General features: G+C 42.6%; 1 protein-coding gene across 1 annotated transcript in view; it reads left to right on the top strand.

Moving 5' to 3' along the window:
- ABCB7 (ATP binding cassette subfamily B member 7) overlaps nucleotides 1-25,822 on the top strand; it is an 86,115-nt gene that overhangs the window by 26,695 nt on the left and 33,598 nt on the right. The window contains exons 2-4 of the mRNA XM_075940890.1: nucleotides 785-862; nucleotides 8,898-8,984; nucleotides 17,991-18,110. Coding sequence (XP_075797005.1) covers nucleotides 785-862; nucleotides 8,898-8,984; nucleotides 17,991-18,110 — 285 coding nt within the window. The remainder of the gene's footprint in view (nucleotides 1-784; nucleotides 863-8,897; nucleotides 8,985-17,990; nucleotides 18,111-25,822) is intronic.

Here is a 25,822-nt window from a genome sequence, read left to right as displayed (position 1 = left end):
ATCCAAAGGGTTCTAGGAACTTCAGAAGGATAGGCAGACAAGATCTGTGTCCTACAGCGCTTAAAAATAGCATTCCAGTTCTGCAGCAGCATCAACTAATAACTTATGCTGAGTTCCTTATTTGTAAATATGGTGTATTTTAGATCCCATCTGAAAAAATTTGCAATCTAGTCTTGTTCAGATTCATAGCAGCAGTGACAGTTCCCCAGCAGAGTTGTAGCTTTCACTAGCCTTTTGGTTCAGTATACAAGCACAGGATTGAGGTAAGAGGGCATGAAAACAGGGTGAACAAGTATGGGGTGAAACCTAATGGAAAACAAAAGGGGGCACTTCAAAGTGGCAGCGCTGCATGGAGCCTGGGGTCAGCACGAGGTGCTGCCACTTTGAAATGCCACATGCAGGCTGAGGCCAGCTATGGAGTCCCATCTGAAACATGCTCCCCATAGCACTTTCACCTTTGAAATGTAGCAACAGCTGTGGGGCAAATTGCAAATTTGCATCAACTATTTGATTATCCAGTTAATCTAAGTTTAACATCCCTTGTGAGGATGTAGGTGAAAGATTTGTTGACAATTTGCATTTTTAATAGTTGGATTCAATTTATTTTGCACATACTCCTCTCCAGATTTTTTCATATTTATTTTTTTTCTTTTGGTCATTTGTCAAAAACGGTCTTTTTTAATTTCCATGTTATGCATTTTTAAATGAACTAGGTGAAATATTCTCTAAGCCTAAATTGTACTCTGTTAATTACTCAAACCTCTTTTTTTCTTCTGTCTTGTAGATTCCACAGACATTGAGACAAGCTACACGGCAGAGGTTAGAGTGTGGCTATTCCAGACAATTGTTAGATGTTGCAAAGGTAGGATTATAGTCTCTTTCCTCCTCCTACTCTCTCAAGGGGAAAAAATCAAGCCTTTGGAGCATCTTCAATTTTATGTTGTATATTTTACATCTTTTATATATTTTTCCTTTTTATGATTTCTTTGTATTAATAGATAAATGGCAAGATGTGTTTTTGCCTCTGGAAATGGAGAGCAAATCTCTGTTGAAATCTTGATAGTCTTTCCCCTTGAAATGTCTTGCTGAATATCTAAGAATCAATGCCAACAAATGTACTTGTATTTTGCCTGGACCAATCCACATTTCCACCGCCTTTATACAGGAAACCTACTGACCATTACACTTACCTGCATGCCTCTAGTTTCCATCTAAGACACATTTCCCAATCAATTGTTTATAGTCAGGCCCTAATATACAATCAGATTTGCTCCAGTCCCACAGACAGAGACAGACATCTACAGGATCTACATCAAGCATTCTTAAAACTAAAATACCCACCCAGAGAAGTGAAAAACAGATTGACAGAGCTAGACAAGTAGCAGACATCAGCTTCTTCAAGATAGGTCCTACAAATAAAAGAAAAGAACTCCACTTGTCATCACCTACAGCCCCCGTCTGCATTATCAACCATCTACAACCTATCCTGGAAAATGACCCCTCACTCTCACAGGCATTGGCAGAGAGGCCAGTCCTCGCCTACAGACAACCCCCTAACCTCAAACAAATTCTTTCCAGCAACCACGCAACACACCACCATCGTACTCATCCAGGAATCCACCCCTGCAGTCAACTCTGGTGCCAACTCTGTCCACACGTCTGTTGAAGTGACATTATCACAGGACCTAACCACATAAACCACCGTATCCGTGAATAACTGCACATCCACCACTGTGATCTATGTCATCAAGAGATCAGGAAGTGATGCCCCTCTGTATATTGGCCAAACTGGACGGTCTCTACGACAAAGGATTAATGGGCACAAATCAGATATTTGAAATGGTAACACACAGAAACCTTTTGGGGAATGTTTTAACTTGCCTGGGCACTCATTAATGATCTTAAAGTTTCCATGTTATTACAAGCCAATTTAAAAAATCAGCTTGAAAGGGAAGTTGCAGACCTTAATTTCATTTATAAGCTTGATACCTATAATAGAAGTTTAAATAAAGACCTTAACTGGATTACCTGCTACATTCCACATTCTAATGACATAAATGGCCAAACACCATGTACTTAAGAGTACTTGGAACCTTCTCTATCAGCGTCATCTAGCATGGAAACTCTAATATACTATTAATTTCCCTCCCCCCCCCCCCTTTCCCTCCCCATGCCCTCTCTTTCTCTGCTGTTGATTTGGAACTTCGACCCTTTAATTTACACATATCTGAAGAAGTGGGTTTTGCCCATGACAGCTCATGATACCATTTCCATTTTTTGTTGGTCTCTAAGGTACTGCAGGACTATTAATTCTTAAGTATTTTTTCTATTACAGACTAACATGGCTACCCCTCTGAAACTTTTGTATTTTGTTGACACACAAATTTATACTGCAGTTTTATGTCTGACAATGTATAGAAATCTCAATTTTTCTCAACTGCAGTAAACTTCCGATAATCCGGCACCTTTAGGACCCAAGGGGTGCCGGATTATCAGATTTGCCGGACTATCGGAAGGGGGGGCTATGAGGGGCTTGGGGTGCCCAGGCCCCTCATAGCCCCCCCCTTCTGATAGTCCGGCTCTGCCCCAGGCGTCCCTGATTCAGCCGCTGCTGGTCAGTTTCAGCAGCGGCTGAATTGGGGATGCCTGCAGCAGAGCAGCTGGGGTGCTGCTGGGTTGGTCCAGTAGTGCTGACACTTGGCGCGGCGAGATCAACCCGGCAGCACCCCAGCTGCTCTTGGGGACGCCTGGGGCAGAGCAGCTGGGGTGCTGCCAGGTTGGTCCCGCAGCGCTATGGGACCTACCCGGCAGCACTCCAGCTGCTCTGCCCCAGGCTTCCCTGATTCAGCCACTGGTCAGTTTTAGCAGCGGCTGAATCGGGGAAGCTGGGGGCAGAGCAGCTCCAATGGTCCGGCTGCCCGGAGCACTTCCGGGTTCCTGATGGTGCCGGACCATCAGGAGTTCTGGACCATCAGATGCCGGACCATCGGAGTTTTACTGTATCTAAAGCTTTATCACTCCAAAAATATGCTTAGCTTGTGGAACAAAAAGAAACTTTGAAAATGTATTGACACCTATGGCACAGTATTATGCCAGGTTTTTCACCTGTCTGAGGGTTGATTTCTGTATATAAACATATTTTTGTTGTTGTTTTTCTTAGTCTTCATCTGCTAACAACATGGAGAAATATGTGAAACTATAGGATGAAGTAAGGCTAGGAAATTTATCTAAATTCTCATGTCTTAATTTTACAGTTATTTCCCTCAATAGCAACAAGGAGTCCTGTAGCACCTTCTAGACTAATAGATGTATAGGAGCATAAGCTTTCATGGTCAAAGACCCACTTCGTCAGATGCATGTAGTGGAAATATTCAGAGGCAGGTATAAATATGCAGGCCAGAATCAGGCTAGAGATGATGAGGTTAATTCAGTCAGGGAGGAAGAGGCCCACTTCTATCAACTGATCTGGAGGAGTGAATACCAAGAGAGGAGAAGCTGCTTTTGTAGTTAGCAAGCCATTCACAGTCTTTGTTTAATCCAGAGCTGATGGTGTCAAACTTGCAGATGATCTGTAGCTCAGCAGTTTCTCTTTGAAGTCTGCTCTTGAAGTTTTTTTGCTGCAGGATGGCTACCTTTAGATCTACAATTGTGTGTCCAGGAAGACTGAAGTGTTCTCCTACAGGATTTTTGTATATTGCCATTCCTAATATCTGGTTTGTGTCCATTTATTCTTTTACATAGGTACTGTCCAGTTTGGCTGATGTGTATATAGCAGAAGGGCATTATTGGCACATGATGGCGTATATTACATTGATAGATATTCAGGTGAATGAACCCATGATGGTGTGGCTGATCTGGTTAGGTCCTGTGATGGTGCTGCTGGTATAGATATGTGGGCAGAGTTTGAACCGTTTGTTGCATGGATTGGTTCCTGAGTTAGAGTTACTATGGTACGGTGTATATTGCTGGTGAGAATATGCTTCAGGTTGGCAGGTTGTCAGTGGGCAAGGATTGGCCTGCCTCTGAAGGCCTGTGAAAGGGAGGGATCATTGTCCAGGATGGGTTGTAGATCATTACTGATGCGTTGGAGAGGTTTTAGCTGAGGACTTTAGGTGATTACCACTGGTGTTCTGTTGGTTTCTTTCTTGGGCTTGTCCTGCAGCAGGAGGCTTCTGGGTACACGTCTGGCTCTGTTAATCTATTTCCTTACTTCCTCGTGTGGGTATCATAGTTTCAAGAATGCTTGGTGAAGATCTTGTAGGTGTTGGTTTCTATCTGAGGGGTTGGAGCAAATGCGGTTGTACCTCTGTGCTTGGCTATAGACGATGGATCGTGTGGTGTGTCCGGGATGGAAGCTGGAGGCATGAAGATAGGCATAGCGGTCGGTAGGTTTTCGGTATAGGGTAGTGTTTATGTGACCATCAGTTATTTGCACCGTGGGGTCCAGGAAGTGGACCTCCCATGTAGACTGGTCCAAGTGGACCTCCCGTGTAGTGGACCACCCTATACCAAAAACCTACCAACAGCTATACCTATCTTCATGCATCCAGCTTCCATCCCGGACACATCACACGATCCATTTTCTACAGCCAAGCACTGAGGTACAATTGCATTTGCTCCAACCCCTCAGACAGAGACCAACACCTACAAGATCTTCACCAAGCATTCTTGAAACTACCATACCCACACGAGGAAGTAAGGAAACAGATTAATAGAGCCAGATGTGTACAGTTCAGTGGGATTTAAAAGCACCTCTGTGACTTAGGTCTTTTTTTTTTTTTAATGTTACCCTTTGATTTTACAGAAGTGAATAACAGAAATGGAACTGTGAATGAGGGACATCTGAATTCTAATATATTAGATCATGCTACTTCTCTTTATACTATATTACAGGGGTCTCCAAACTACGGCCCGGGGGCCGGATGCGGCCCGCGAGGCCCTCTCATCCGGCCCGTGGAGACCTTTTTGGATTCAAAGGCAGAAGAAGTGAGATTGTTTCAAAACCCATTTGAAGCAGATGTGGCCAGTTGCCCAGATGAACTGCAGCTGGAAGTCATTGAGTTGCAAGCAAATGACCTCCTTAGGGACAAGTTCAAAATAGGACTGGTGGGTTTTTACCAGTTTTTGCCCAAGGAAGACTTTCATAATGTCAAAACTTTTGCATCAAGGTACCTTTCAATCTTTGGAACAACATACCTGTGTGAACAAACATTTTCAAGAATGAAATACGTGAAGAACAATTTGAGAACAAACTTGTCCGATGATAATCTCAGGTCACTGTTGATGTTAGGGACAACAAATCTAAAGCCAGAAATGTCTGCTATTTTGGCATCCAGGAAACAATTTCACCATTCACACTAATACAGGTGTTCATGTGTAGTGTATGAATGTGTTATTAAATAATAACTGAATAAAATAATATTAAATAAATAATTAAAAACAACATCCATGTTTTGATTGTTTTTTATTTGGACCTCAAGTGTGTAGTCGGCCCCCGAACTGCTGTTTGATAGTTAATGCGGCCCTCGGGCTGAAAAGTTTGGAGACCCCTGCTATATTAGAAGACTTACCTGGCGTTGCCTGGGTCCAGCCCAGGCCTTCAAAGTGACTTGATTGCCCTATGAAATTCCATGCATTGTAGCTGAATTATAAACTTAAATCATCATTTTCTTTTTCTCGCTTCTGTTCATGAGGAAAATTTTGGCAGTATGCTAAAATAACTGAACACCATATTTAAAAAAAAAAAAAAAAACCAGGCTTGCACTGCCACTGCAACACAGAACACACTGTACTGGCAATGTCTGGGAGCAGCAAAGGTCTGGACCAGGCTGACTGACTCAAACTGCACTCCTCAGACCTGGCATGTGGCCCTTACTTCCTGTCTCCCTATTTGGAAGCACCAGATGTAACTGAAGTGGTAGGAATCTATGCTACCGTGTTGAAGTCCCAGGATTCAAACTAGGGATGTTAAAATGTGGTTAATTGACTAGTCAAGTAGTGGATGGAATTTCCATCAACTACTTGACTAGTTGATAGGCACTTGTACATTTCAAAGGAGGAATGCGGAACTCAGCATACAGCCCGGTGCCAGCAGGTAGTCCCGCTGACTCCAGGCTGCACACGGGTGCGTTTTGAAATGCACAAGAGTCGCCAGAACTCGGGATCAGCTGGGGACTGCCCAGCTGACCCTGGTTCTGTGGGGCATTTCAGCAGAACCCGGGATCAGCTGACCCTGGTTCTTTGGGGCATTTCAGCAGAACCTGGGAAATGCCAAGACGGTGTTTTAAAGGGGCAGCACTGTGCAGCGGCTGCCCCTTTGAAATGCTGCCTCCGTGCATTTCAAAGGGGCAGCTGTGGAGCCCAGGGTCAGCTGGGGAGTCCCCAGATGATCCTGGGCACCACGTGGCATTTCTCCATAACCTGGGCTCAGCAAGGGAGTCCCCATCTGACCCCAGGTTCTGGGGAAATTCCGCGTGGAATCTGGAGTCAGCTGATGAGTCCCCATCTAACCACGGCCTCTATAGCCCTTTGGACATTTTAAAGGGGCAGCATCACTGCACAGCTGATCTGCAGATCAGCTGTGCAGCGCTGCCGCTTTGAAATACTCTCCCCCGCTGCCTCTATCTCATAGAGGCAGAAAGGGGCGGGGCATTGACTAGTCAACAGACTATCCGATAAGCATTTGCTTATTGGATCGTTGACTAGTCTTTAACATCTCTAATTCAAACCTTGATAATGCATAAGGAGGAGACGTATGCAGTTTTGTGTATCTTGTTTCTACCTTTGTTTAAACATTTAGGAAATGACGTTCAATGTATTAAACATATTTAGGTTGCAAATTCAAGCGTTCATAGATTTGGAAATACTACTTGGAGTTGCTCATGCAATTTATATGCCCCCTTGTACATATGTAATTAATATTATTTTTTCAACTGGAATGATGCTCATTCTGTGCAGAGATTGAACACAACAAAGGGACAGAATTAATGTTTCATACGTAACTTTAAATGTGGCATTTAGTCACTTTCAGATGCTTGATTTTTGCAATTTAACTGTTCTATTGTAGGTTTGTTTTTTAAAAAAAAAAACCCTTTTTTTAAAAGAAAGGTCTAATAGAGTAAAATTCAGAAGTTACTGATACCCAGTTCCATCTCTGTCACTGTCTCTCCATGACTTTGAGCAGGTGAATTAACCTCGCTACTCAGTTTTCCTACCTGCGAAGTGGGGATAGTAATATTTACCTACGTCAAAGAGGTGTTGTGGGTTAATGCTTTGCACGGTACTTCGAAGTACTTGTAAAGCTCTGTGTCATTATTATGATACTTGCCAAATTGATCACATTCCTGTGTACTGCAGTGATTTTAAGCACTTTATTGAAAGCGCAGTTCTGCTTTAAAAGTTGCCTTTTAAAAATGCATTTTCTTACCCATTAAGGAAAGGTATGTATAGCTAAAAATAAATCGGATGACAGTTAGATGTGCTAATCGGACATAAGTAAATTGCAATTCATGAATTTAATTTATGGTGTAGTTAAACAATGGCCATTGAGACTTGTAACCTGTTTATGATTATTTTACTTCTATTATACCTCTGTAAAAAGAGACTTTTTTAATGACATGTTGGGATTCATTCTGCGTCTTTCAGTGATTTCTGTAACACATTTGCTCAGTTTACAAGTAAGGGTGACTTTTCTAATTGCCAACCCTGCAAACGCCACCTGTGTTCTGAATGTCAAGCTTGAATCTTTCCTTCTTATGCATCACCACCAATAGTTAAGGTTGTACAGGCTGATGTAGAACCTCGATTATAACTGTCTATTGTCTTGGTACCCTGGTTATGCCTGTTTTCACCATAGTAGGCTTCCAAAGCTGTCGATTAACAGGTTTGATTTTGCACATAAAACAATAAAATGTACTTCACTCTCTATTAAACCTTGTCTAGATGCAAAATTTGCACTGGGGTCACGGGTCTACCCTTACTGCACTCTGCAGCTTAAATGTAGCAGAAGTTGGCTGTGCCCAGCTCCTACTACATTTAAACTGCAGAGCTGCACCTTATTGACTGATTGTGTACTCCATACAAACTGTATCAATTACACGATTAGTCAGTTACCCACTTCTTAATATCCTTAGTTTAATTACACTTTTTTTTTTTAAGTAGACCTTAGTTAAATCTACCAAGCTTTATGTGTCTAACAAGATCTTGGCAAGGTCAACAGAATTAAGGTTTAATTGAAAGCATTAAAACATACCTTTGTCTCTAAGGCTAAGTCAACATTGGCTCTTCACAGCACTGTAACTTTCTGGCTCAGGGATGTGCAAAACACCTCTTTTTCCCTGAATGCAGTAAGTTACAGTGCCAGTGTGATCCAGGCTTCAGGACTCTTGTGGAGGTGGTTTACATAGAGAGCTGGGAGATCTTTCTCTCAGCACTCCTGCAGTGGCCATACTTTCAGTTTAAAGCGCTGCTGGGGTTGTGCTTTCTACTTTTAAGTGTAGACAAACCCAAGATCAGCAGGTAGTATGTGCCATGTGTGCAGGAAGCAGGTCTGTTGAACAGGAAGGTGCCATTTGAAGGTGCCATTTTTACAAAGTCATTATTCATAGTAGATATAGACTTGAAGGATTTAAAGACCTCTTTCTAGAAATCTTAAACAGTTTCTGCTGTGAGGTATTTTGAAGTATAACTGTTAAGTCAATTCCTTCTGATGCCAGCTTCAGGGGCAAGGTATTGTTCTTGAGACATAATCTCCATTCCTCTTGGTGGTAGCATTGTGCTACTAGATCTTCAGTTCTATTCTGATTGTCATGTTAATTCAGAATTTAAGGTTTTTGTTCATGATTTTAAGTACATGATTCCTGAAGTTGCTATATAACTGATATTTATTTTTCACACAGACTTTCCAGAGGTGGCCACTGATAGATAAGAGAACATGTTGGCATGGTCATGCAGGTGGAGGACTCCACACAGATCCAAAGCAAGGGGTAAAAGCTTAATTAAACAATATTACTCCAAACTCTTTTGTTCAGGATGCTGTGTAAATCAAAAGTATGTCCAGCCTTTCCAAACACTTAACAATTGAAAACGGTAACTGTTTCCCACAGATGGCTACTTACATTAGTTTTTAGACTAATGTCTAATAAATACTGTTAGTTGTGAACCTTGGATTAGTAGATCTTAAAATCAATTACCATTGCTGGGTAATTTACCTGCTTTATTTTCCTACAAATTCTCTGGCTTTCTATAAAAGTTACCAAAGTGTCACAGATGTTGACTTGAAATTAGCCTCAGGTATTTCAGATTTTTCATGGCAGATATGTTCCATTGTACCTTAGTATGTCCTTTTATTCCTGCTTGTCAGTGGCATTTCTAGGACTTGATATTTGATGTAGAAGAAATTTGCTGGTGGATACAAGTCACTGCATCACTCTACCAGCACTGACTGCAGCAATAAAAAAATATGCTTGTTAGCTTATGAATTTGTTTTAAGTTAATATGTGTCACAGGCAGCCTTAATTCTTACTTTCAAATGTTTTCCATTGCACCTTTGAATATTCATTTAATGTAGATTCTTTGTGTATAATTTGTTTGTTTTTTGAGTCAGATTGCTTCTTCCTCTATGCTGTCAGGGTGCAAAGGGGCTGAGAGTCATCACTGACAGAAGAGTCAGGTCCCTGCTCTTAGTTCCAGGCCCATCCCATGCTGGAGCAGCCTTTATAGGGAAAGTCTATTTTCACTCCTTGGGTATGTCTACACTACAAAGTTAATTCGAACTAATGGACGTTAGTTTGAATTAACTTTGATAGGCGCTACACAAGCGCTCCGCTAGTTCAAACTTAATTCGAACTAGTGGAGCGCTTAGTTTAAACTAGGTAAACCTCATTCTACGAGGACTAATGCCTAGTTTGAACTTACTAGTTCGAATTAAGGGGTGTGTAGCCCCTTAATTTGAACTAGTGGGAGGCTAGCCCTTCCCAGCTTTCCCTGGTGGCCACTCTGACCAACACCAGGGAAACTCTACTGCCCCCCTCCCGGCCCCGGACCCCTTAAAGGGGCACGGGCTGGCTACGATGCCCGTGCCAGGTGCAAGCCTGCCAGCACCCAGCCAGCAGACCTTGCAACTGGCACGGCTCGAGCCAGCCACCCGATGCCCCCCCAGTCCCCTCTTCCTGGGACCAGGCTGGCGGCTCCCGGGAGCTTGCCCGGGACCGCAAGAGGCGGGCACTCGCCTGGTCTAGTGCGGACATCGTGGACCTCGTCCATGACCTCCGCACTAGGCACAGGAAAGTGGCCGTCTAGGGCAGGAGAGCTGCCAGCCTGGCCACCCAGGAGCAGGTGTGCATGAAAATCAAGGTGGTCCACTGAGACCCCCGACCCTGAGCTTACAATGGCCGTACTGGGTCAGACCAAAGGTCCATCTAGCCCAGTAGCCTGTCTGCCAACAGCGGCCAACCCTAGGGACTCTGGAGGGGATGGACCGAAGACAGTGACCAAGCCATTTGTCTCGTGCCATCCCTCTCCAGCCTTCCACAAGCTTTGGGCAGGGACACCACTCCCACCCCCTGGCTAATACCACTCCATGGACCCAACCTCCATCACTTTATCTCACTTCTCTTTAAACTCTGTTCTAGTTCTAGCCTTCACAGCCTCCTGCAGCAAGGAGTTCCACATGTTGACTCTTTGCTTTGTGAAGAACAACTTTCTGTTACTAGTTTGAAGCCTGCTACCCATTCCTTTCCTTTGGTGTCCTCTAGTCCTTCTATTATGGGAACTAATGAAGAACTTTTCTTGCTGCACCCTCTCCACCCCACTCATTCTTTTATAGACCTCTATCATATCCCCCCTCCATCTCCTCTTTTCTAAGCTGAAAAGTCCCAGTCTGTTTAGCCTCTCTTCATATGGGACCTGTTCCAAACCCCTGATCATTTTAGTTGCCCTCCCCTCTCTCACCCTCTCCCTTCCCCTCTCCCACCTCCTTTTCCCAGTCTCCCCCAGTTTTGTTCAATAAAGAGAGATTCTATTTTTGAACACAATTGTCCTTTATTTTGTACATCAGGAAGGGGGGCTAGGGAAGGGTAAGTGGAAGGAGGTGAGGGAGGAATGGGGTACGAGCCCCCGATGGGGAGGACTGGGCTGGCTCTGCGGGGTTCTGGGGGTGGAAGCTCTCCTGCAGCCCCCCAATTGCCCCTCTCACCAGATGGCAGCCTACGGCAAGTGCAGCCGGTCTGATGGCTGAGTGCTGTGAGTTGCCCAGTGTGGGTACTTCGGGCAATCCAAGCCAGGACTGCTTTGCAATCGGGGCACCCCTGAGAACTGTCTGTCCGGGGTGGAGGTCGGATCCCTTTAAGCACAGCCCTCGGCTAGCCTGAGACAGCAGCTCCATGCTCTAAGTCCTCATCTGATGCCCTGCCAGCACTGCTTCCGGCCATCCTTAACCCCGGTTCAGGGTCCACTCTGTGTGGACATGCTAGTTCGAATTAGCAAAACGCTAATTCGAACTAGTTTTTTAGTCTGGATGCGTTAGTTCGTGAACTAAGTTAGTTCGAATTAGCGCTGTGGTGTAGACATACCCCTTTAGACCTAGGCTAGAGCAGGCTCAGTTACTGTGAGAAGCCATGGCTTATGCCCAGTCTGATCAGCACCAGAGATTTAGAGAGACTCAAGCACACTTAATCAGAATGGACTCTTGAGAAATTGTCTCTACAGAGCATGTGCACCATGTAGAATGGGAGGTAGGAGCTAGGGTGCCAAAGGCAGGCTGTGGTTGGGAAACACTTACCTGGGCAGCTCCTGACCAGCAGGTCCCTTGAGGAGGCTGCTCTCTTTCCTCCCCCCCCCCCCCATTCCCTCCTCTCATGTCACTCAGAACTGCTGGCTGTAGGGTCTATGTGCATCTCTGAATGCTGCAAGCCCGAAAACCAGCCAGTGGGAACTGTGAGGTTGTGCGGGGGGTGGGGGGCAGCGTGCAAAGCCTCTCTCGCTCTCCCTGGGGTTCATAGCTTTGAGTGGTATGTGGGGGCACGGCAGGCGGGGAGCCTGCCCAGGGACCCTCTGGGACAGGGGCTGGATCCAGCAGTTTGGTGGATCAGATTTGACCCACAGGCCATATTTTGCTTGCCTCTGCCTTATGGGGTGGCACTGGCAGTCCGTCCTGTAACAATAAGCATGTTGACATATCTGTGGCAGGCATCTAAATGTTTTAATACCACCTTCAAGACTAAATAACACTTTAAAAACTTGCTGCACATTCTGTTCCTCTGCTTTCCCTAGCTAATGTATTACAGCTAAGCTGCAACTGTAGGGGAAAATTCTGGGCAGGAGGGGTGTGTGTGACAGGGATGAGGATAGAGGTCTGAGCATGAAGGAGATGGTGTGCGCTTACCTGGCTCTGTGCCCACCGCCGTGCCCAAGCATCCCGCCCAGGCCCCACCTCCTCCACTGCTCCCTTTGGCCAGGGCTGCAATCAATAGGAGCAGCAGTGAAAGCCTCCAGTCAAGCAGTTTCCTGTGCTGCCCTTCCCCCAGCCTGGAGGAGGGGCAGCAGCAGTGCCTGGAGCCACTTCCTGACTCCGCAAGCCAGATCCAGCCCTCCCTCCCCACAGTGGGAAGCCGGCACTTGCGCTCCAACCTAATGGGGCAGGGATGTTGGCTGGAACGCCAATGCAGGCTCCCCGCTGCAGAGCTCCCGTGCCTGACAGTCAGTTCTTGGTCCACACTTTGAGAACAGCTACTCTGATCATTTAGACTTCAAACACTAGGTCATTGAGTCAGTGCTAATAGTGCAACATGTTTTGGTACACAATCTCATAGAATGCCCAGCTAAGGGAAAACGTATACAAGCCTTTATAGGTCACCTTTAACAGACTTAATTTAAAAAAATCTTAACCCTGTGACTTATATATCTTTTACATTCAGATTCATGTTTCTATACATGTGTAATTGTATCTATGTTCATTTTATGTTGAACTTTGATATAATGCATATTTTGTGCATCCTTTGATGTTTTTTTCTTGATCCTTTTTGCAAGACTGTGCAAATCACTTGCTGCCTTCTCACTCTATTCTGAATAAACTGTTTTGGTTTTGAAACCATTGAAAGCCCTCAAAGATCCAAATTGAATTCCTTGTTTGCAACCTTTATATTTCCTTCTCATTTTTTCCTCTCTAATAGCTTTCCTGTACAAAGTCTGGCTAGCCAGTAGCAACATATAATTAGAACCACTCCAATCACTGTAGTAGTTTCATATTAACGTGGCACCAGTTTGTTTCTTCCAACCCATTAATGGTGCTCTGTTTGAGGTACAAGGCTATTTATGCATATCCTTTGCTACTAAGGGTTGTATTCTTGCATATACTGCTGTCAATATCACCTCTCTTCTTAGTAGCTAGGGGTAAGCGGATTTGTTGTTTTACATCCTCTGCTTACTTATGAATTGTCAATATAGCCACTTGTTAAAAGCTAAATGAAGGATACTTAGAATTTATATTGCTCAGGTGCTGTATTTACAGTCAGCAGTTGCCATTGTATCTTATTAACTTGTTGCTATTGAAGATGAGACTTTGAAACATAAAGGAAGATGGATTTTTCTGTTAAATTATAGGCTTAAGTTTGATAAGTTTTCCCCAGTTGCTGTAGCAGCCTTTTCTCTTAACAAAACATCACCCTACCTTTTCCCTCTAATTCAAATTTTGTTTTCCCAGTGAATTTTAAATCTAATTTATGTCTTTCTCCTGAAATTGATGGAATGGGGAATACATAAACTCCACTGTGGGAAATACAGAATTATATTATAAAATCCATACTATATTATAAAATTCATCTATTTTCATGGAGCTTTCTATTTAGTAAAAAATCCTCCACAAAAGGGCAAACTTTTTCCAACAAACCGCCTGAAATGGAAAGATTAACACACACAGGGTGCTGCGTAATTTAGTTTACTTGCTAATTGCTGGCTTCCTTTTAGCTTTAGATAACCTTTCTGTCTTTGAAGATTACCCTTAGGTGTCCAGTGATGAAGAAGGAATTGTTGGTTGTCAGTGCAGTACTGTGTATTATATTTGAATCTGAACCAAGGCTCACATTTTTATGATTTTGTACAGCATGTAAACTGCTTTGGAATTCAAGGGGAAAAGAGCCCCCTGTTTTATCCACTAAACTATCTCACTGTAAAAACCTCTTGGCTATTTTCAAAAAGATTTATTCTGTCATCTGAATGTTGGGTTTGTCCTTGGTATAAAGAGGGGCTTCAGCATGAGAATGGGAGGATATAAAATTAAAAGACCAGCAAAAATTTACAGTACAATTTAAACTGTATTCCTGTATAGCCAACTGACTTCATAATGCATGATTACTCAACTTCGGAGACCATTCTGTTAAATGAAATAGTAACATTTTGCCCAAAATTAATCCAACTAGAATGATTTTGGAGGGTTTCTTATGTTTTGCTTGTTTTTTTGCTCTTAGTCACAACTTCACTGTGTACCTGTTGAAAGAATCCCAGTGTGCACTGTAGAATATCCTAAAAAAGAATAAGTGCTTTTTTAGGTAAAGTAAGAGTCCTTGTTGCTCTTCTGTAAAGAGGAATAAGTGACATGATGTTTGTTAAATGATTAAGTACTTGAAACATTTCAGTTTATGGTAATTCAACTAAATTACATTAGTTTAGCATTGTTTTTGTTTAAAACTGAATTTATCAAACTTCTTTTCACTGCAGTCCCCTTTTGACAACAAAAATTACAACCCAATCCCAATACCGGGTACCAAAGCCTGAGCCCACTCAAGCCCCTCCACCTACAACAAGGGGTCTTAACTTGAGTCCTGCAACACAGGGTTGAAACCCTTGGGTCTTTGCTTCAGACCCATGCAGTGGGGCTCAGGCTTGAGCCTGGGGGTCCCAGAAAGTATCTGAGCCCTGGTTTCCGAACTCCTGACCTATAGTTTGAGAACCATTGGTTTAAAATATGAATGTAAAAAAAAAATTGAACTTTTATCAGAAATATTAAATGTCAGGTAAATTTGAATTCCTGTATGCTCAGAAACTGAATCTTAGAAACCTGTATTTGTTTTTATATATCTAATGATGCTCTTAACTTGCATGTTTTTTATAATCCATACAAGCCTCTTTTGCTTTGTTTTATTCCTTTTGCCTCATCCCACTCCTGATCTTGTTTTCTCTTTCAAGCTGTCCCAGGTGCAGGGGACCACCTCCCAGGAAATATGTGCCAAGTAGGATGTTAGGGATCGTGTAATTGAGTAGTTGTATAACTGCATGAAATCTTAGCTGTTACATGACTTAGCTGTTAGTCTCCAGAGGTGGAGCTGTCAGCCAGTGTGCTCCTGGCTCCACTCCCAGGGAGCACCCTGCCTCTGATAAAGGTGGAAGCCAGTACACAAGGGGAGCCAGTTTAAAAATCAGTTCCTCCTGCAGACTGGCTGCCTGCCAGCAGCGAGGGGTAGTAGCAGCCCCTGTCCATGGTGGGTCTGAGCTCCCCACAGACAGAGGCTGCTCCTCAGCAGCCTTTGCTGTGGAGCAGTCTCTGGCTGCAGGAAGCTCCCCTCCACTGCGGACAAGGACTGCTGCTGCAGAACAGCCTCTGTCTGCAGCGGGCCCCTCAGCCTCTGTCCACTGATAGAGGCAGCAGCGTGGGGAGAGGCGGGGGCGGCACTGGAGAGCTGGTGCTGGGGGGAAACCGGCTTTTAAGCTCCCGCTACCTCTGTGTGGGGGGCAGCTTCCCACACGTATCAGCTCCAGCTTGCCCCTCTCACCCTCCACGCTGCTACCTCTCTATCAGAGGCAGCAGCATGGGAGGTGGAGGGGCAGGTGGATCCGGTGCTCCTGGGGAGCCTGCTTAAAGCCACTCTCTCACTCCCACTCTCTCACCCCTCCCTGGGTGCAAGCGGGGAAATGTATATAGTAGACAAGATTAACCGATAAGCCCAGGTTTATCATTAATCGTGTAGTCATCTACACAATGACATCCGTAGTGCCGAGTTCCTCGCTTCATTCAAAAGTCTTTGAAAAATCCACTTGTTCTATTAAGCATTGGAGCAATTATTAACTATCACTCTCTTCTTTTTATGGTTTATGGAAATGCACCTAAATTACATTGTATGTACCTGTTCCTGTAGTCACACTTAAAGTCTTTGGTGCATGTGCCAATTCAGCACACTTCTCTTAGTGTACTAGGCCCTTATAAGTTTCTGGTGCTATTTAAATTAGCTTCTAGACCAGAAGTGGGCAAACTACAGGCCACAGCTAACCCATCAGTGCAGTTAATTTGGCCTTTTAGATTATCAATCCACTGGTGCAATGGGGCTAAGGTAGGCTCTCCCGCTAGCCAGGCCCCATGCTGCTCCCGGAAGCTGCCAGCACATCCCTGCATCCCCTGGGCAGGAGGTACAGTGGGCCCCAGGTACTGTCCCTAATGCTCCTGTTTGTAGTCAGTGGAAAGTGCAGTGTCAGTAGATGAGGGCTGCATGCAAAGCCGCATTCTTCACTTTGGAACTGCTGGACGTCCCAGCCAGTCCTAGTAGCGTCATGGGGCCAGGTTGTGGTGGGAGGAGCCTGCCTTACCCTTGCTGTGCTCCTGCCCACGAGCCATCCAAGGTAAGTTGTGCCCAGCTGGAGCCCACAACTCATACCTTTCCTGACCTCTTCCTGGATCCCAACTCCAGCCCTACATTCATGGCCCGTCATACATTTTCCCTACCCAGGTGTGGTCCTCAGGCTGAAAAAGATTGCCCACCTCTGCCTAGACTATGGAAAATATTTAATACTTCACATGCTGTCATACCCTCAGATATTTAAGTGAAAAATTGTTGGATTTTTTCATTATTAGATAAAATGATAGGGGATATACAGATACACATTTGATATTTCTGCCACTGAGTACTATCAAAATTATTGTATAATTATTATATAAAATCAAATTAAAAAATAGCAGTGTGCGCATTTTATTCGATCAGTAACCTTATTCTCCCCCGGGTTAACTAAACAAGTAGGCAGCAAGCTGGAGGTGATTTACCAGGTTTAGCCACTGGTGGGGGCCACCAAACACTTTGTTTACCTGGTAGAGGCAGCAGTGCAGGGGTCAGTGGAGGCAGCAGATTTGGGAGGGGAAATGTGATTAATCAACTATTCTTTTACATCTCCATTAAGAACTGCAAAACGACACAAATGTAATGCCATTTAGAAAAACATTCTGACTTTTCTAGAGCAAACAAAAATTGTCTCAGCAAGGGGTGCAATAGTTGTATGTCACAAGAGTAAAAATGCATTTTCTTGGATTGCAGTTTAAATCTACTAGGAGCTGGGTTGCCTGTGCACCTGCCTCTTACTACACTTAAACTGCAGATCCACAGCGGGGATAGTGCCTTCCCTTATCAACTAATCGATTAATCAAATATCGACTAATCATGTACACAATTTACCCAATTAACCACCTCTTAACATCCTTAGTTCATATATCTCAAAATATTTGAGTACAGAAATAACTTTCTTCCTATATCCTATATACAATATTTTTAGGTTAAATCACAATTCTATCATGTCCTCAATAATGCTGGGTTTTAGCACTGGTATTTATATTCTTACTCTCTAGGTGAAGGATTCAAGACTGGAAGAGAATTTGGGGGGAAGGTTAAGACTGATGTTAAACAGTAAGCCATTTTAGGTGAAATAACTGTCCTGTGAACCTATAGATTGTAGTTCTTTTTTCTCAGTACTGTGTCTGCCATCCAGTTTTCATAGTTTTGTAGATTTTAATACCTTCAGGACAACTTTTTAAAGGAAAAATATGTAATTTCCTGATGTGTTTGAAATTCCTGAATAGTTTTTTCCAGTGTTTTGACTAAAACTCGCCTTGATTAGCAAATGTAACTTTTCTCCTCTGTTTCTTTTGAAACTTTACTTCTGATATTGATTAAATGGTGCATTTTAAAGTATATTTCTGTATCTTTTTTTAATACTATATATGTGTTTTTTCTCAATAGTTGAAAGAGATAGATGCTGGGAAGATTATCAGGGCAATGTTAACTTATGTATGGCCCAAAGACAGACCAGACCTGCGAGCCAGAGTTGCCATCTCTCTGGGATTTTTGGCAGGTGCAAAGGTAAGAAATGTTAGTTTGCTCAATTATGATGGCTGTTGCTGTAGCTCAGTTCACCCAAGGAGCATTAATGCTGCTGTTACTTTTGCAAGTAAACCTACAATTTAGTATTTGTCATACAACACACAGGTGTATGTAGCATAAATCATAGGTATACAGTTTTGGTATGTTGAGGTGCTTACTCTATACAGATAAATAGAATTGGATCAGGGAGGAATTAGTTGAGATCCAACAGAGGATTTGTATTGATCAGATTAATTGATTCCATTATTTGCTCACAACTTAATCAGTTAAATTATGAGGAAGGGTTTGTAAGTGCAAGAAGGGGAAAGGAGTGAAGGAGTGTGGGGAGACAGAGGAAGAGGGAGCTGAGGAAGGTGAGGCGGCAAGGAAGAGAACCAAGGCATGATACATGATTGGTGGATTGAAACAGATGGGTTGAGTTGGGTGAGTACAAGCCTTTCAGAGGCAGGGAGCTGGCATAGCAGTTGATGGTCACAAAATGTAGCATTGGATAGGGCAATTTAGTCATTTTGAATGGACTTCATAAAGAACATGGAATTTCCTTTGAATCTTTACAAGTTTGGCCTTGGGCTAATTACATGAAAATGCAAAGGATAGGAGGATGGAACTAGAGCATTCCTGTGGCTTACAGCTACAAAAGGAAAGCACTGTAGGCATCACCACCACTATAAACTTGTTGGCTTAGCTCAGCCATACATTTAAGAGAAGTAGTGGCATCCCTGTGTCCATAGGCAGCTCCTCCTAAACTGGATGGAAGGACACTTGCAGACCCACTTCTTTCATGTTAGTTTAACATCTGTGCCAGGGAAGATAATGGAGCAAGTAATTAAGGAAATCATCTGTAAACACTTGGAAAGTGGCAAGGTGTTAGGGAACAGCCAGCATGGATTTGTAAAGAACAAATCATGTCAAACCAATATGATAGCTTTCTTTAACAGGATAACGAGTCTTGTGGATAAGGGAAAAGTGGTGGATGTGGTATACCTAGACTTTAGTAAAGCGTTTGATACAGTCTCACATGGTATTCTTATCAATAAACTAGGTAAATACGACTTAGATGGGGCTACTATAAGGTGGGTGCATAACTGGCTGGATAGCTGTACTCAGAGAGTAGTTATTAATGGTTCACAATCCTGCTGGAAAGGCATAACAAGTGGGGTTCCACAGGGATCTGTTTTGGGACTGGATCTGTTCAATATCTTCATCGATTTAGATATTGATATAGAAAGTACGCTTATTAAGTTTGCAGATGAAACCAAGCTGGGAGGGGTTGCGACTAATCTGGAGGATAGGGTCATAATTCAAAATGACCTGGACAAATTGGAGAAATGGTCTGAGGTAAACAGGATGAAGTTTAATAAAGACAAATGCAAAGTGCTCCACTTAGGAAGGAACGATCAGTTTCATACATACAGAATGAGAAGCGACAGTCTGGGAAGGAGTATGGCAAAAAGGAATCTAGGGGTTATAGTGGACCAACCACAAGTTGAATATGAGTCAGCAATGTGATGCTGTTGCAAAGAAAGCAAACATGATTCTGGGATGCATTAACAGGTGTGTTGTGAGCAAGACACGAGAAGTCATTCTTCTGCTCTACTCTGCACTGGTTAGGCCTCAGTTGGAATATTGTGTTCAGTTTTGGGCACCTCATTTCAAGAAAGATGTGGAGAAATTGGACAGGGTCCAGATAAGAGCAACAAGAATGATTAAAGGTCTAGAGAACATGACCTATGAGGGAAGGCTGAAGGAATTGGGTTTGTTTAGTGTAGAAAAGAGAAGATTGAGGGGGGACATGATAGCAGTTTTCAGGTATCTAAAAGGGTATCATAAGGAGGGAGAAAACTTGTTCATCTTAGCCTCTGAGGATAGAACAAGAAGCAATGGGTTTAAACTGCAGCAAAGGAGGTTTGGGTTGGACGTTAGGAAAAAGTTCCTAACTGTCAGGGTAGTTAAACACTGGAATAAATTACCCAGGGAGGTTGTGGAATCTCCATCTGTGGAGATATTTAAGAGTAGGTTAGATAAATATCTATCAGGGATGGTCTAGACAGTATTTGGTCCTGCCATGAGGGCAGGGGACTGGACTCGATGACCTCTTCAGGTCCCTTCCCGTCCTAGTATTCTATGATTCTATGTTTGGCTGTGAGTGTCCGTGGAACAGAAGATCTGCCTGGGGTGGTAAGATTCTGCTGCAGCTCCTAAAGGCAGACACTGTTGAATTTGCTTTAGTTTGTATTAGACTGCGCATATTGCTGTGTTCTTGCTGATCCTAGAACTATCCATTATAAAAATTAGATTAAAAGAAAACACGCAGGCCTATTACAAGACAAAGGTAGTGATTTCACCTTTATTTTATTTCTGTTTTTGAAAGAATTATGTGGTAGACCACAGTAAATTTGTGTTTATCCACTTTTGAGAGGAGCATCCGCACAATAAATATCCAGATTGTTGGAGGGTACAGTCCTAAGTTGGCGGTAGTTTTTGTAGAAATAAAGCCCAGGAACACATGTTTAATGCTCTCCATACACAGATTCTATTGCCTTAGAAAAAATATAAATCTCTTGTGACTGCTAAGTGTTGGGGAGCAAATTCTAATCTTTTCAGTGAAACTAGTGGCTCTAACTAGCTACCTCCCGACTGTGGGCAATTATTTATCTCACACGAGGCTAAAATTAGGCTGCAGCTGGGATAAGCTAAATTCTAGCAAATAGGAGTAAAAAGAGAAAAGGTTTTGCTGTGCAGAAAGTCTCTGTTTCAGGCCTTTCTGCATGGAAAATTGACTGGAATAAGCTATTCTGAAATAGCTGTTCCAGAATAAGAGTATCCATGAGGGGAATTATTCCAATCAGTGTCCCCATTGAGACAAGCTCTTACTGAGAAATGAGCTTCAGTGCTATAACTGGCTGAACCAAGTATTGTCTTATCAGCATTCAGCAATATGAAAGGAGGGTGGAAGAAACAAACTTGAGGCATAGGGGTGATAAAAGGAGAGTTCTTGGAAGAAAAATATGTTTGTGTAATTGAGCTGAAGTAGAGAGGCAATATCTTGACCTGCAGCTTTGTCTTACCAGTGATCTTGATCTCTTTCTCTGAAATGGCATTGTGATACTTTCTACAGTAGATGTTCTATTTTCCAGTTCCTGTGCAGGAAGTTGCTGATAACCCATCTAACAGTAAAGAGAGTATGGCATATAAGCGTAGTTAAGACCCTCCTCCTCCTCTTTCTCTTCTACCAGTGCTTAACATGCAATGGTATTTGAAATTGTATTTGGAGTGAGCTGTGAACACAATTTACCAAAGTTCAAAGCACAGATACCAGTAGCAGATGGCATGATATCCAGCATGTGGAACAAGAGAGTAACCCACACACTGGACATACATGTTCTTTGTTGTCGTGTAGGGAGTTATTCTTGTGAATCCTCCCCCTTACACATTTGACATGAAGACTTTCCCTACATCTGAAGAATGCTTGCTATAACTCCTTTTAAAATCTGATGATAATGCTTCAGGGCTGCTTGAATGTCATCTGAAGAATTCCCAGTTTCAAAGCAGGGCACCTCATAAAATATAAGCTTAGACGGGATCATCATAATCATCTGACCTGACCTCCTGCACATTTTGTAGTACAGTGTGACACTCCTAAATCTGAGATCCTATGTGATAGCACAGTTTACCACTTCTGGAAAGAGGTTAGGGTGTTCCAAGTAGTTTTTTGAATTTAGTGATATGAATGATGTCCAGGGTTCCTTGCCACTACAGCTAACCGCCTGGACATCCTCCCCCTGCTCCCCCGTCCTTTTTCACACACACACACCCCCCCCCCCGCCTCTATTAGAGGCGGTGGAGGATAGGGGAGGCGACTGTGAAGCAGCCTCTGGCTCACTGTGGACAGAGGCTGCTCTGGCAGCAGCCTCTGTCTGCCACAGACGGGCTGGTACTGGAGCTGGAGCAGCCCCTGTTTGTGTGCCAGGGTTGGCTGCGGCCAGGGTCTGCTGGACTCAGGATGAGCTGGGACCAAGTAGTCCTGGGTGGCGCTGGTCTGGGACGTTGCACCTCTGCATTTTAAATGTAGTAAGAGCCTACTGGCTCTTATTACATTTAAAATACAGAGCTGCAGCGCTGGTGGCTCCTAGAGCCAGCACGAGCCGGGACTGCTCAATCTGGCTCATACCGGCCCCTAGGGCTACTCCCGGTGCAGCTCTGCAGGGCGGCCCTTATTGACCAATCATGTAGTTGATACAGTTGTATCGATTACACGATTAGCAAAATAACCGCAATTTAACATCCTTACACTACTAAAGTGCCTACTATTTGCTTCCACTACATCTAGAAGATCATATTAAACAACAATTCTTTTTCCTTAAGCATTCCATGAATATTGTCTCTCTCACAATCTGAGAGCCAATAAAACAGCCAGTGGCAGTGACAAGCAACCTTCTCTCAGAATTAGTGGCTTCTGAGTAGAAAGAAAAATCTTAAATGGTTCCAAGGCTGTTCTTCCATTGTTGCATCAAGGAGGCAGAATACTCACCTGTTTCTAATTCTCAGCCACAGAAGTCTCATGACAAGTTTTTAAGTGTGGTGTCACCAAATGAGAATTGTTTTTTCCTTTTTTCATGAAAACTCTTGAAGTGCTTTTTGGTCACTGGTAGAACTAGTTATCTAGTGTCTCTGGTCCCCAGTTCATGCTGTTAGGAAAACAGAATATTTTGTTGGTCTATACATAATAAAGACTCCCTGAACAATTTCTCTCTTCTTAATACTCATTCTAATTGCCACAGGATGAGTCTCTACCAAAACTACCTCATGCATAGACTCTCACTGTGATGTCTTGGATAGTACTGGCTTTCCTGGATTCTGCCTTTTCCCCCAGCACTGTTAAATCCCTCTACCTTTTCTTCCAGAAAATAAATCAATTTGCATTTAAGTAATCTGTAACCACCCTGAACCTTGTATGGGGGGGGGGGGGGCGCAAGGGAGGAAACATTGTGCAACCTCTTTATTAGACTGTCTTGGAGCTCTTTGTCCTGTTTGTTCATGTGACCACTTATTTGTATTTGTTAACCTCAAACAGATTATAGTTCATATTGTTACAAAACTGTATTAGAGTAACTCCGCTGATATATCTGATTCCCTTTATACTAAGAGCAGAATCTTTCTGCTACAAACTTGTTTGCTTCCAATGGACTTGTATCTTTAGATTGGATATTTTGTAAAGGCCAGTTGTGTGGCATAGAAAAGCAGAGAAGTTTGTGGGTTTTCGCATATTTGTTCCCTTTAAAATATTCAGGTTCAGTGCACCTCAGCCACAAAATTAAGTAGACAAGGTTGCATTGTGACTACTGAAGAGCTTATAGTTATAGCCTGTCTGTGTCTATTTTAGGGCTGGATTGCTTATCCATGGAAAAATTACTTTGGTTTTGTTTTGGTTTTTTCCTCTTCAGTTTTCTCGGGTTTACTATAAAAATAATTATTTATGTTGTTCTTCATGATTGGACTAAAAGGGGCTGAGAGGCAAAGATCTACTCTGAGGCTAATGAGGCTTTTTTCAGAAGTATTATTTTATAGTCCTTTTGATATGTTTTAAAATTCTGAACCTTTAGAACATATCTAAAGACTGTCAGTAAGGTGCAATGGGAAGTAGGGGGCTGGAGTTCCCTATTAAAATACATTTTAGATGCACTGGATAAGTTGCACAGGGTTTTTATGTAGTCTAGAATTTCTACATATTCCCTCTTCCAGTTCTGTCTTCAGTCCTTTTGTGGGGGGTTTTTTTTGGCTCTTTTCCCTTTTCTCCTCCTCCTTCCCTCTCCATCTCAGCTGCATTAAGTATCTGTAGGAGCCAGATTAAACTCATGGATTTGACAAGAATCCTGTCACCTCTGTCAAATCTGCAGTTTTTTGGCCTCTTGCTGTGGACATAATATATATTATTCATGAGTTGGAGAAATCTTACACGCTATCTGTATTTCTACTGACTGTTAATTTTCTGTGTTGGGGAAAATTTGTTTGGCTAAAAGGGCAAGGAACAAGTGTTGCATGCTGATGGAACATACCATGCATACTTATAGCTGCCTCATAAATTAGGTTGGTATATAGTCTCCATTGTGGTGGTATCTGATCACCTACTGTTGTTACCTGGAGTCAGATGGTCTCATTAACCCATTTCTTGTTTTTGTTTGTTTTTCATCCTAAGTGAAATTATTTCAGTGTTAGTTATCTGTCCTTCTCTGTGGAGAGGGGTAAGTTTCAAAGCCCTCAGTTAGCTTCAGAAAGCTCATAATTTCTCTCCTCCTTCCCTGTTTCTAAATCTGTTTTACAGCACTGTACAATAGCTGCCATTCCTCAGAGTTGGTGCTGTTTCTGCGCCTTGTGACCACCAGCAGAGTTGTCACTGAAATGCAGAAATGGGAGAAGGAGGTTTTTCAAGCTGACCCACAGATAGGAGTCAAAAGTCAGTCACCGACGCTTACCATTTGTGCTGCCACTTGACCACTATTCTGATTGTGCTCTAAATTTCCTGGGTACCAGACTTGATTGGTCCATATCTGGTGTGCTGAATCTTAGGCTCTGCCTTTTATAGCACACACATAACAGACCTTTTGATATTGCAAAGAGTTCTGAAGCTAATATATATCTTGAAACTTCAACCTAGTTATATAGCTGTTTGACCTTTGTGTTTGGGTTACCATGTGTGAAAGAAGAGTTAAGTTTGGATCATTTTTATCCTATTGCTTGCTCGATCTCAGTTGTTCTCTCATCATCACCATCTATTTAAAAAAAGAAAAGTGGATGCAAGAGACACAAATATGATACTCTCTGCCCTGAAGAGCTTACAGTACAAAACTAAAAGAGAGGAAAGGATGCAATGGAGACCTCGATGGGGGAAAAGTTGATTTGGTCTTGTTTTATGTGTGTGCACAAACCTTTTGTTCTGTAGTTTTGCCTTTAAAGTTATAAAACTTTATTTTAAAAACATTTAAACCTTATTTATAATTTTGTGCCGTGAAATTTTTGCTTAATTGTACAGTTCTTACAGGCTCAAATTAAGCAACAGTATAAAAAGGGCAACTTGTATTGAAGCAAATGAAGTCACACCTGCTTACACAATCAGTGAATTTGGACTGCAGCTTTGATTTTAAAACTTTTATAGTAAAAATAAATAGTTCTATGAATGCTTGGGTTGAATCCACTTAATTAGAATTATGCTCATTAGTTTTCAGTTTTATACATAAAAAATAAAAATCGACAACAATCTGTTTAAACAGAGATGTTTCTAAGGAGTGTGCTATTTGAGAATTATGCAAGAAAAGAATTTTGTAGAAGACTCTTCAGGTTTTATCCTGAGATATTGGTCCCTTAAGTGGAATTGGGACTTGCAGCAATGCATAAGTTCAGAGAAAATATAAAGATGAACCTGTATCTGGTATAGCAGACTCCTTTGATACAGAATATCCAGATTCACTTAGAGCTTTTGAATTCTGTGCCAGCAAATCTAGGCCACTAAAGAGATAGATAAGTTTATCTAGAGTCTAAAAGAAATGTATTCCCCATTATGTGAACATGCTCTCATGTTGGGTTACCACATTGAGAAGAGACTTGTTTTAAGACTAAGACCTTATCTACCCTAGCATGTTTGTTGCTTAAAAAAAAAAAAACAAAAAAAAAACCTTATTTGGTTTTGCGACATG

This window comes from Pelodiscus sinensis, chromosome 13, assembly GCF_049634645.1.
Source record: "Pelodiscus sinensis isolate JC-2024 chromosome 13, ASM4963464v1, whole genome shotgun sequence".
NCBI lineage: Eukaryota > Metazoa > Chordata > Testudines > Trionychidae > Pelodiscus > Pelodiscus sinensis.
This window is presented reverse-complemented; position numbering and strand designations above follow the sequence as displayed.